Here is a 12,641-nt window from a genome sequence, read left to right on the forward strand (position 1 = left end):
TTGGTATGAACATAAAATTTGTGGAATAAAAATAAAAGAATTGAGCCAACAGAAAAGTTCAAAAATGATTACTTGGGGAAAAAAAACAACTTTGTTTTTAAACTAAAACTTGTAATTATTTACCAAGCATAGCAGAAAATAAATTTCAATAATGTTTAAAATAACAAAAATATGAAAGCTACGAAATACATTACTAAGTTACTGAAATTAATAAATCAAAATCACTCAAGTAAGTAAAAAAAATTGAGCTTGAAATGTATGCCAGAATTATGTCTTAAAAAAACAAGGCCTACCGAAATCATCAATGGCCTGAGAAAAGAAGTATATTCCATACGTCCATTGCATTTTCTGCGTATAATTTGGGGCGTTCCACAAAAGTTTGACAGTGGTGCCATTCACTTTGAATCTCAGATCACTCACAGAAGGCAAAGGAAAACCTGAAAATATCGGATAAATTCCTGAAATTAACTGGAAATTTTTTTTCCAGATTTTTTAATTAGCTTGTAGCAAAATATATGTAAGTACCTTTTGTAGTCACTTCTATTTTTTCCCTTGGACCTTCGAAAACATCTTTAACACTAAAAACAGTGAATATATACTTGGTTCCAGGCGCAAGACCAGAAACTGAAACAGCAAGAAAAGATTCATGTAAGCCAAAACACCAACTATGGTACAAAAGTTTTAGAAACTTATTCGAAACAATTGTGTACACAAAACATTTCTACATGAAAAATGAGATGCCTTTCCAAATATACTATATACACACATCCATATATGAAGTATAAAAATTAAATACACATCTTGTGAATAACTTTGAAATTTGTGTATGTATGTACCTTCTGAGCACAAACATATCTCCATATAAGATTGGGGGGATATACTATATCTCCAAATGATTGTTCTAACCTTTTTTCTGTCAAATTGATCATGATTTTGATTAAACTTCCCAAAGTTTATTTTTATTTCCAATTTCCAAAGCAGTACGATCAGGGTTATGTGCAGTTTAAAAAGTGTAACATAACTATGCTAAATTAATATAATGTGGATATATATACTACAGGATACAGTAAAAATCCTATATAACAATACACTTTATAACAATAACTGCCTGTACAGGGTATTTCAAATTGTTTGCCCATAGGACTATCTCTGCAACAATTGATTTGTAAAGTAAACTTTTAAAGCCAATGGTTGCAGAGATAGTCCAATGGACAAAAAGAATTTGAAACACCCTATATAACAATATTACTCTATTGTCCGATGTACTTTTCACAGTATCAATATTCTCTATCTATAAACATACCTCATTTATAACAATAAGTTTCTCCAGTCCCTTGAGCATCGTTATATAAGCATATATATGTTTCACTGTTTTTCCATAAAAGACCAAGTATATTTGTGTGTATATGCTATCGTCAAAGCCTGGGATATATTCTAACTTCTCATATACTTCCAACTTTGGTAAAATGACTCAGCCAACAAATGAACTGGCCAGACTTCAGTCATTGGCCATAGTATACACACACACATTAAGCTAATTTTACTGGAATTTAAATACAGGAAAAAAAAAAAGAACAATAATAGCTAGAAATTTTCTACACATATATACGGAACGTCTATTTTTATTTTTAATCAACTTTTACTATAATCCACTTGCATTTATAAATGAAATAATCAGCAAGTTGTATGGCGATATGGCACACACAAAGTGAATTAATGGGGGGGGGGGCATAGAGAGAGAGAAAAATGCAAATGGGTTAATGTATGAATGTATATAAGGAATACCAATTCGAATAGGGTTTGAGAGAATTACTTGTTATTGAGTCACTAGTAATATTAGTCTCATTATGATGGTATTCACTCATGTACGATGGCCAGTATCGCACACAAAATGTTTCCACTTTGCTCTTCTCACCAATCCATGACAATGTTACAGAGTTCTCAGTTACTGAAGAGTCTTGCAAATTTTTCACTGGATTCAACACAGAATCTTTCACAAATTCAACAACTACTGGAAGTGATTTCACACTTTCTAAACTGCCAATGGAAGCTGTCACCTATAGATAAGATACAAATCATTCATTAACCCTTTACCTATCACATTCTGAAAAGAATAAAAAAATGATAATATAAAAATACAAATATAATGATTAATCATATAAACTATTTGGTAGGTCATTTTAGTTATAATTAAAAACAAAAAAAATAAAACTGTTTTTTAAACAACCAGTTAGCACATAACAAATTATCTAACTCCATACTTTAAAGTACTTTCAGTAGATAAAGGGTTAAAATAAATTCTAAATGGAAACTGAAAGAAAAAAATCTTCAAAATAAATATATTACAAGCTTTCAAATCAATTACACTTTTATGATAATTGAAAAAAAATCAAACACATACAGTATTGTTATGTTTATACAATTCTACCTTTTTAATAACTATTATTGAAATTACTCACCCAAAATGTGTAATTTGTATTTGGTTCAAAGTTGAAATGTAACGAAAAATTATGTTTGCAATCTTTTGTAACTTCTACGTGGGTTGGATAAGGTGGAGAGAAATATACCTAAAATATGAAAGGAGAAAACAGTGATTACAAATGGAATACAGTGAAACCTCCCTGCAACAATATTTTTTGCATCTTGTTTGGAAATACCTATAGTCTAATATTAAACTACTGCCACTCGATAGAACGATAATTCCTCTACAATTTTTTTTTTTTTTTTGTGGTCTGCAGAGTATCATTATATTGAGAGTTCACTGCAATATGACTTGCAAAGAATCCCAATAATCAGAAAAATAAACAAATAGGATGTCAGAGTGAAACTTATTCTTTCTCTCAAATTTTTCAAATCAAAGTATTTTTAATTTTTGCATCGAACTGATTAGGGGTCATTCAATATTACATCAGCATCGATAGGGGGAGGGGGTTTCCGATTTGCTGACTTTTGATGACAAGGGGGAGGGGGGTTTGGATGATGCTTATATCATCAATCACCATTTAGGGGAGATATGAAATATTTTTAATGGCATCCTATTCAGTGCGCCAAAAATGGAAAAGAACCTTCCTATGGTTATTGGGTGAACTAACATTTTCCCTATTGATAAGTCCCCTAGAGAGCCACTTTGGTGGTCTGTAAATGTTTCACGGATCTTTCAGGTGCTCTGGAAATGTTTCAGGGCCACTTAAGTGCTCTCGAACAGTGCCAGGCATCACTTAAGTGATTCGTAATTATGCCACGGATCACTTAAGTAATCTGCGAATGTTCCACGCATAACTCAAGTGATGTAGAACTGCAATGGGGGCCGATTAAGTGCTCTAAAACTGTGTCACAGATATTTTAAGTGTTCTGGAACTGTGTTGCGGGTTACTTAAGTGATCTTTGAGGCCTATTTCAGTGATCTGAAAATATGCCACAGGCCACTTAAATGCTCTGGAATTGTGCCACGGGTGATTTAAGCAATTTGTAAATGTGCCACTTAGTTCATTTTTACAAAATTAGGTTTGGGAGCAAGCCACATCAAATAAACTTCAGGGCAACATTTGGTCTGTGGGTCAAGGGTTTACTATATGACTTAAAGGGTGCGTCACAATGAATTTTTTAAAGAGAAATTTTGAGTTCTTACCCATGGCCCCCACGAGGAGTGGGCTGACAAAGCTCCAGCCCTGGTGGCCAGGACAATTCTCACCGATTTTTTTGTTTTTTCACATTATAAATTCATCATAAAGGGGCATCGCAAAAGATCCCAGCCTAGGGGCCCTGCTCCAAGATGTGGGGACCATGTTCTTACCCTTCAAATAGCATTGAAATTAACAAAAATTGATTATAATAACATATAAAGCAATTTTCTTCCAAAATTTTAATTTTTAAAAAATATTTTTTTTTTATCGGGAGGGGGGAACACACGAGCCCCCTATGCCCCGTCTCGCGTACGTTTCTGATCCCACCAATATGCATTATGAGGTAGGGGCAATGCTGACGAAATTTTGCTGACCAGGGGGTGAGGGGATCAGAGTTTCGCTGATGGGGGGGGGGGAGACCAAAAATAGCTAAAAATTTGCTGACATAATACTTGAACAGTCCCTTAGTTATATGCAGAGCCATCTTATTCACGCTTGCTCAAAGTAGGTGTAGGTCTCTCTTGACTAAAAAGAATATATTCAGGACATTCAAATAAAAGATGAAAAGAGCTGCATATTTTTAAAACGGTCCAAAAACTATTTTTTCTCTTCTTCAGCAAGGGTAGCACGATATCTAGCAGGTTAACTCTGATTCAGTAAGCTTATATATACACTCATTGCCATAAAAATTTGCGCACCAAGAAATAATTGTCGGATCGAAACGAAAGTTGGCCTGAAGGTACATGTCGGGCAGATATGCAAATGAATAGAAATGCAGCGTGATTGCACATTGCGTAATGCCACTAGAGGGCGTTGAACTTCGTTCTCCTTGGAGTATAAAACAGGTAAGCAGAGCTTGCTGGAGTGTATTTAATCGTTTGCAAAGGAAATGCTGAGGTAGACATGCCGTTACGCCGCCGTCGAAGACCATATGAGCAGTTGTCAGAGTTCGATAGGGGAAGAATCATCGGGGTGATGGAAGCTGGGTGGTCAGCTCGGCGAGTAGCTCGTCAACTAGGCCGTTCTGATTTTACTGTGAGGAGGTGTTGGGACCAGTGGACAGAAGAGACGTCATTTACATGGCGACCAGGTTCAGGATGCCCTCGACAGATCAGTCGTCGAGAAGACCGTCACATCATCCGAAACGCACGCGTAGAGCCAACTGCCTCATTGGCCGCTATCCAGACACAGGCAGCAGCTTCACTACGGGCCCCTGTGTCTTCTGAACCATTGCAAGGCACCTGGTAAAGGACATCTGGTATCGCGGCACCCATTACGTGTGCTGCCAATGACACCCACCCACCAACGCCTCCGTTTGGAGAGGTGTCGAGCACGATGGGATTGGACTGCAACGGAGTGGAACAAGGTCGTCTTCAGCGACGAATCGAGATTCAACTTGAGCAGTGATGACAATCGTGTTCGTGTGTGGAGGCCCCGTGGAGAACGCTTCAATCCTGCCTTCGCTTTACAGCGACACACCGCTCCCACAGCTGGTGTCATGGTATGGGGTGCTATTGCTTACGATACACGGTCACCCCTAATATTGAGACATGGCACAATGACAGCCCAGCAGTACGTCCATAACATCCTTCAGCCACATGTGTTGCCACTCATGGCAGGGCTCCCAGGAGCCATTTTTCAACAAGACAATATAGGCCACACACAGCAAGGATGTGGACACAAGACTGCCTACGCTACATTACCACCCTTCCCTGGCCTGCTCTATCCCCAGATTTGTCACCAATCGAGCATATCTGGGATCATTTGGGACGGCAAGTTGGACACCCTACGAGATTGGTGGAACTAGAGGCGCATTTACAGCAACTGTGGAACGAGATGTCTCAGGACATCATACGGAACTTGTATGCTTCAATGCCTGCTTGTATCGCATCGTGCATTCGCGCTAGAGGTGGTCCAACAGAGTACTAAAACTTCTGTTCATCTGTACTTTTTTCTGCAATAAATGATCCTTTTTCTTGGATTTTCTAATCACTTACTTATATCAACGTAGTACTTACATGTGTAAAATTTCGTTTCATTTTGACGACTTCTGGGTGCGCAAATTTTTATGGCAATGAGTGTAAATTGTGCAATGAATATTTCTGGGGCTTCAAGTTTTGATCCAAAATATGACAGTTTAATCCAAACCATTTTGGGTCACTTTTCAAGGTAAAACAGAGTATTAAAAGCAGCAATATAATTTTTACACAAAAACTTCAAACATATCTGTAATTAAATTTTGGGATCATTCTTAATCAAAATATATTAAAAATAAAATAACTGAAATTTTTAATATATATCCTAGCACACTCCAAAAATTTCGATAGAAAAGCAAACAAGGACAGCAGTCAAAGTCTAGGAAACACTTACATTACAGGATGTGAGAGATGAAGGAACAATGTTCTTTGGAATTTTCCATTGAATTAATGCATGCCCAGAATGGAAAACTTTCACAGTAACATTCTCAGGGGGTGAGGGTGCTGGGAAGTAAAATATTAAACAGCAAATTATTTCAAAAGTTATGAGAAAGTAACATGCATGAAAAATATATGAAGAGTGCAAAGAGACCTTTACAGATGAAGCTATGAACTCCAATATTCTTAATTTAAAAAAAATATACTATATAGATATTATCACAAAAATGAGAAACTTTGCCTGGTTTTAATTTATACAAAAATTGCCACGGTTTCAAGACAAATAAATTCAATTGGTCGAATGGTCGACGCATTTCGGGTCGTCGCTCCCCAATTCGTATCCAAAGACCACTCGGACGCAGCAAATACAAAGGCGAACTCTTCGGACGAAACTCCCAATTCGCATCCAAAGACCACTCGGACGCAGTAAATACAAAGGCGAACTCTTCGGACAACCAGATGTAAACATCACCCCTCCACGACTCATTCGTGTGAATTCTGACCACAAGGTCCTGATGACGGCTCTCCATTGAAGAGCCGAAACGCGTCGACCATTTGACCAATTGAATTTATTTGTCTTGAAAACATGGCAATTTTTGTATAAATATATAGATATATTTATCTTTACTCTATATTATATTAATTCATTATATTATAAATATGTATATACAGTGAAACCTGTACGAAAAGAAACGTCAACAGACTGAAATAATATTCCATTTTAGACAGATTTTTGTTTTATAAAAGTCAAAATAAAAGCACTAATCATTGAACAGACTATATTTTGATTCCGTTTCAGACAGGTTTCCGTCTCATACAGTGTCTGTCTTAAACAGGTTTCACTGTATTTATTTATTCTTCAAATTAAAAAAATATATGTATTTAAAAATGAATGAATGTAACAGGTAGGAACGTATAATTAAATAAAATTCTCAGCAATGTTAAGTTTAGTCTTCACACAAACAGAATAATCTAGTTAAGTTGTCAAAAATTAATTTAAATATTTAAAAACATCTATCAGAATATCACAGACAAATGAATTATGACATACATAATCAATGAATCTAATCTAATATTAATATAATGCGTATTATATTAATGTGAATCATTATCTGCTGTAGTCCTATATGATTATTATGTCTTTAATATTGAAATTCTATGCAGTCAGATTTTTAAACTACTGACTAACACAAACACACAAATTTTTGTTTTTATTATGAAAACAACTTGAACAGAGATATGGAAATGTGAACATGAGGACATAAAAATAAACCAGAAGTAGAATAAAACTGTCATTTCATAATCATTATGATTACAATATTTCAGACTTGATAACAAATATTCAGGCACTTGGAAGACCAAGCAAGTCAAAGTAGTAATTGCCTCTAGTTGATTACAAAAAACAATGAGAGCATGTAATATAGGGATAAGTATTTTTCTCTGACACGTTAGCTTCAAAAACAGTCTGAAGGTAAGATAGAATTTCTGTTTATAAAAATTATATTATTGATCTAGTGCACTGTGCTTATAATTCAAATAAGACAAAAGCATTAATGAAAAGAATAGCATCACAAACTATAAATTTTGAGCAAGATTCAATATGATATTTTGAAAATGCACCAGAATTTAGAAACAGTAATTTATATTCAAAGGGTTTATCCGAGGATAACGTCACTTTCTGCTATCCATACACAAAGGTTTTTAACAGCTTGCTGATGCGAAGATATATTTTTGGAAAGAGAAAATTCAACTGCCCCTGTGAGGGAATCGAACCCACGCCCTTTCACTTCCTGTGTGAACACCCTAGACCACACTAGGGCGTTCACCTGGAAAATGAAAGGACGTGGGTTCAATTTCCTGCAGGGGCACACAGTTGAATTTTCTCTCTTTTCAAAAATACATCTTCACATCAGCCAGTTGTTAAAAACCTTTGCAAAGGGTTTTATACTGTATATGCTAACAAGACATTATCCAGAATAGGAAACATGAACCACTCTCATTCATTTTCTGAGATTGTTTCACTGAAATTGATGACATCTATGGAGTATCATGTTTTAAAATTCAATAAATTCTCCTCTTGAGAATGGTTGCTTTCATTTTAAAAGGAACAATGTGTATGTGCAAGCAGAACAGGACCAATCAATTAAAATTACTAGGATTTCCTTTTTAAAAGATATCCTCTCTCATCTTATGTGATAGAAATATTTTTAATGAACTATGGTAAAAACAAAAGTAGCTTTATTTGTTTTTACCACCTGGCAGTCGAGTGGTTAGGGAACTAGCTTCTCACTGTGCAGGTCTGGGTTCGAATCCCGGTTTGGGCATGGATGTTTACTAACACTAACGAATTCCCTGGACGGATCATGCTGATCCCTTGGGAATACGTGAGGATCACATTATTATTATTATTTCAATGGTAACTGACCTTCAGCAACAGTTGTAACTGTCATAAATTCTGTTGGAGGAGCAATTTCAGTATGACCTTCTCGACGAGTATATACAGTCAGTATATATGTTGTTCCAGACTTCAGGCTTGTGAATGTGTAACTTGTATCTTTTATCCAAGTTGTGTTCTTCCAATCGGAAACTGTTGCCTCTCTATATGAATTGTAGATATGAATACAAATTATACACACGTGAAAATCAGTCATAATTTTTTTTTTAAAGTGGAAGCAAAAACATTTGATTTTGTGAATCAACATGTAGACTATAATTTTCAATAAAAACCTTATTCCATATAACTTAGACACATACATTTGTTATAATTGGAAATATCTGAACTTGCACACATTTTTTAAAAATTCATATTCGTTACTGATATATAAAACCTTTTCTGGTAATACAAAGTTGGTGGCAATAAAAATTGGCAGCAATTCATTTTGAGAGAACCACACATAAATTTAATATATGCTCAATATTTTGTTAGATTACATTATTGTTCATAGCTGAAAAAATTATAATTGTGAATACCTAAATGATAGTGCATATTCAAAAGTCAAATTGGCTGAATTTTTTGGTGGTTTCCAAACAGCTCTGAATCCATGGATGTCAACTGTTTCTATTAAAACATGAAGATTCCGAGCACGATAGAATATACCTATGAAATTTGAATGAAAAATTAGATTGATTTTAACTACCATAAAATAAATACACACAAAAGGAAATGGTTTAGCTAAGATACAAGGGTAAAAAAATTTGCTACCCTCTTGAGAGCAATCATGTTCATCACTTTCATCGGGGCAATCTGGTATTTTATTACATCGTTTCACAAAATCGATACATTCCCCACTTTTACATGCAAATTCTTGAGAGGAACATGCCAAAGGAGCCACAGATGCTGCGAAACCAAAAAAAATATGTAATTTATTTTTTCCTCCAGTGATTCGACAAATCTTGTAAAAAGTTTTACACTAAAATACATTTAAAACTAAATAATAAGTGAGTATATCACTGGAAAAAAAAATTGATGAAATTTACAAAAGACAAAATTTTTTTCTAGGACAGTGGAGGGCAAAAACATTTATAGGTAGAGAAGTAATTGATATTTATATATAATGGAAGGAATGAATGAATTTTTTTAAATGTAAAAATGATTCAATGAAATTTCTGATAGTATAAGAATAGTAATTAGTTCAGAAGAATAAAAATGTATTAAGCCACTAAATCTTGTATATCTTATCCCCCAAAAAAACTGAAATTGAAGATTATGAAAAAGATTAATGCTTTAACTTACTATTTAATGGATGGCATCCCCATTCATCACTGCCATCACCACAATCTTTTTTGCCATCACATACAAATTTGTTAGGAACACAACCAGAGCTTTCAACACAACGATATGACTCCTCATCACATGATTTTTTTCCTAATTGAATAACTTTGAATAATTACAGTGTTTTTTTTTGTTTTTTTTCAAATTTGTGACTCATACAATAAATTTTAGATGATGTAATTTGTGACCCATATAAACTAATGTAAATTAAAATCATGAAATTGATAAACCTAAGAAATACTTCATAAAGATATTACCATTGCAATTAAGTTCATCTTCTCCTTCTGAACAATCATTGAAACCATCACAAAGAGCAGAGCTCCATATACAAGCACCTTAATAGAGTTTTATGCAAAATAAAATTCAATCATTAAAAGTAATAAAAAATTAAAGATTAATTAACACAATATAAAACATCACACAAACATAAACCATAATGAAACACAGAATGGAACAATTCTTCTTTGCTATACTATGATGAGACATGAAATGCTGTTTGCCTTTCTAAGGCTACTTTTCCCATACTTAATATGTGACTAAAAATATTTTCAAAACTTCTGTAAGCCAATTTGCAATGTTTGTTCTTTCCTTCCGATGCAACAAATGTTCTTTATAATAAGGATTTTACGGGATATGAAATACTGTTTGCTTTTCTGCTTTGCTTTTTCCAAACTTGGTTATTATGATTGATTAAACATGTTTTTTTACATCACAAATACGTAACACAGATTTACACTAATCATGCAAAAAAAGTTGCATATTCTAATATTTTAATGTACCACCTTTAGTATGACTTACAGCACACATTCACTGTCACATTCACTTTATGAGGTCATGCAATATCTCCACACTAATTTTTATCCGGACGTGTAATGTTTCACTAAGATCCTTGTTGGATCAAAAAATTATAGAAAGACTCCTCAGATTCCTTTCTCAATAATTAGGTCTATCAATGAGCTCTCAATTGGATTCAAGTCAGAACATTTGGAGACCAATCAAGATGACCAAATGATAAAATATGGTCTTTCAATCAATTTCTCAAAGAAGAAAAAATATCCATTGATAGATAAATACAATCATTAAGTATGCTGAGATAGCTGACTCCATTTTGTTGTCGTTGCACAATATGCCCTCATTTAAACCCACAAGAAACAACTCAGATCATAACACTTCTGCCTCTGGCTTGCATAATAGATACGGTACATAATACCAACTTTTTTTTTGGTGGCCAAGCTGTGTCACATATGCCCTTTTTGTGTCATTTGTATATTGTCATGCACAGGGGTCTTAAGCAGCAGTCCCACGAGAGTGGGCTGGGGCACTCTTGGTAAGATAATTAAAGTTAATAAAAGTCTTTGTTGAACATAAAGTGCAAAAACCACAGCCGGCGTGAAGTAACAGTACTTGTCCGGTCATTTTCAAAGGAAGATGCTCATTCCGCTGCCTTTGCATTGAAAGCCATAAAAATCATTGCTTCCCAGATGGGAGGAGATGGCCACGAATCCTGACAAAGACTTTTATTATCTGTAACTTTAAATATCTTACCAAGGGTCCCCTCTAGCCCACTCTTGTGGGACTGAAGCTTTACAGGAAGGAACTGATCCGGAAAAAAGAGACTGCGGGGAGTGAATTCTTGTTGGGGGGGGGGCGGAGGAAGAGAAAAAGAAGGGACGTAGGGGGATGCTTCTGGTGACGAATGCCGGAGGGTTTTTCTTTTTTATTATGATCATGTGTGTGCTCGAGAGAGAGAATGTGGTTTCTTGTACTCAGTTGGTAAATGAATAATTAAATATTGTTTGTATTTACAAATATGAGTGAAGTTACTTTAGATCAAGGAGATGTTGGTAGTTGATGGAGAGAAAGGAGTTCTCATATATATACAAATACAACGCCACAACAGACAAAATGCCCAACGAGGTGGCTGATAAAAAGATGCCCATAAAAATATGGTTGTCATACATTTCAAAAATACAGCAACCCAATTAAAAATGCAATTAACACAAATTATAAACAATATATACACATGATAAAATATTATACAACGCCCATAAAGAATACTTATGGCTGTCTTATTCTAAGAATGGATAGCTTCTCAATTTACCCCAACATGTTTATCGTATTTCTTTTTAAACGTGCCAATTGTGTTACAATTTACTACCTCCGGGGGTAAGCTATTCCATTTATTAACAACCCTATTAGAGAAAAACTCCCTGCGACACCATAATCTTGCATTGTCCCTTACCAATCGATACTGGTGTCCCCTTCTAAAAGCAGTCAATTGGCGGTGTACTAAAAGTTCATGGTCCATCCTATCCATCCCATTGAAAATTTTAAACACTTCGATCATATCTCCTCGACACCTGCGTTCATCCAATGTAAACATATTCAAAAAATGAAGTCCCTCTTCATAACTCAAGCCCTGTGTGCCAATAAGGACACGCATAGCTCTTCTCTGCACCCCTTCAACCATGTCTATGTCCCTCTGTAGGTATGGTCTCCAAACCCTTACAGCATACTCTAGTCCAGGATGAACTAAGCCTCGAAAAAGCGGAAGACTGACTTTAGGAGAACGCGAAGAGACCTTTTTGAAAATGAGACCAAGCATTCTATTCGATTTTTTGACCACCGCTAAACAATGTTCAGAAAACCTAAGTCGCTCGTCAATAAGAATTCCCAAATCGGTTACCCTAGCTGAATCCGGAATAGTGACACCATTCAACTCGTAAGAGAACCGTGGGTTGTTCGAACCAAAATGAACCGACCATGCATTTATCTACGCTAAACGTCAAGCTCCATTCATTTGCCCATGCTGCAATCCTGTTTAAGTTGGTC

At 35.2% G+C, this 12,641-nt stretch overlaps 1 protein-coding gene across 1 annotated transcript in view; it reads right to left on the reverse strand.

The window, feature by feature from the left end:
- Window positions 1-12,641, reverse strand: part of LOC149076194 (sortilin-related receptor-like) — a 76,185-nt gene that overhangs the window by 14,630 nt on the left and 48,914 nt on the right. The window contains exons 27-36 of the mRNA XM_089243748.1: window positions 10,067-10,144; window positions 9,771-9,902; window positions 9,240-9,374; window positions 9,008-9,134; window positions 8,463-8,635; window positions 5,994-6,103; window positions 2,460-2,567; window positions 1,814-2,057; window positions 526-624; window positions 294-437 (exon numbers count right to left, since the gene is read on the reverse strand). Of these exons, the coding sequence (XP_089099874.1) occupies window positions 294-437; window positions 526-624; window positions 1,814-2,057; window positions 2,460-2,567; window positions 5,994-6,103; window positions 8,463-8,635; window positions 9,008-9,134; window positions 9,240-9,374; window positions 9,771-9,902; window positions 10,067-10,144 (1,350 nt within the window). The remainder of the gene's footprint in view (window positions 1-293; window positions 438-525; window positions 625-1,813; window positions 2,058-2,459; window positions 2,568-5,993; window positions 6,104-8,462; window positions 8,636-9,007; window positions 9,135-9,239; window positions 9,375-9,770; window positions 9,903-10,066; window positions 10,145-12,641) is intronic.

Source organism: Pholcus phalangioides, unplaced genomic scaffold, assembly GCF_987345545.1.
Source record: "Pholcus phalangioides strain wild (caught in Gottingen) unplaced genomic scaffold, Ppha-v1.0 ptg000015l_1, whole genome shotgun sequence".
Lineage (NCBI taxonomy): Eukaryota > Metazoa > Arthropoda > Arachnida > Araneae > Pholcidae > Pholcus > Pholcus phalangioides.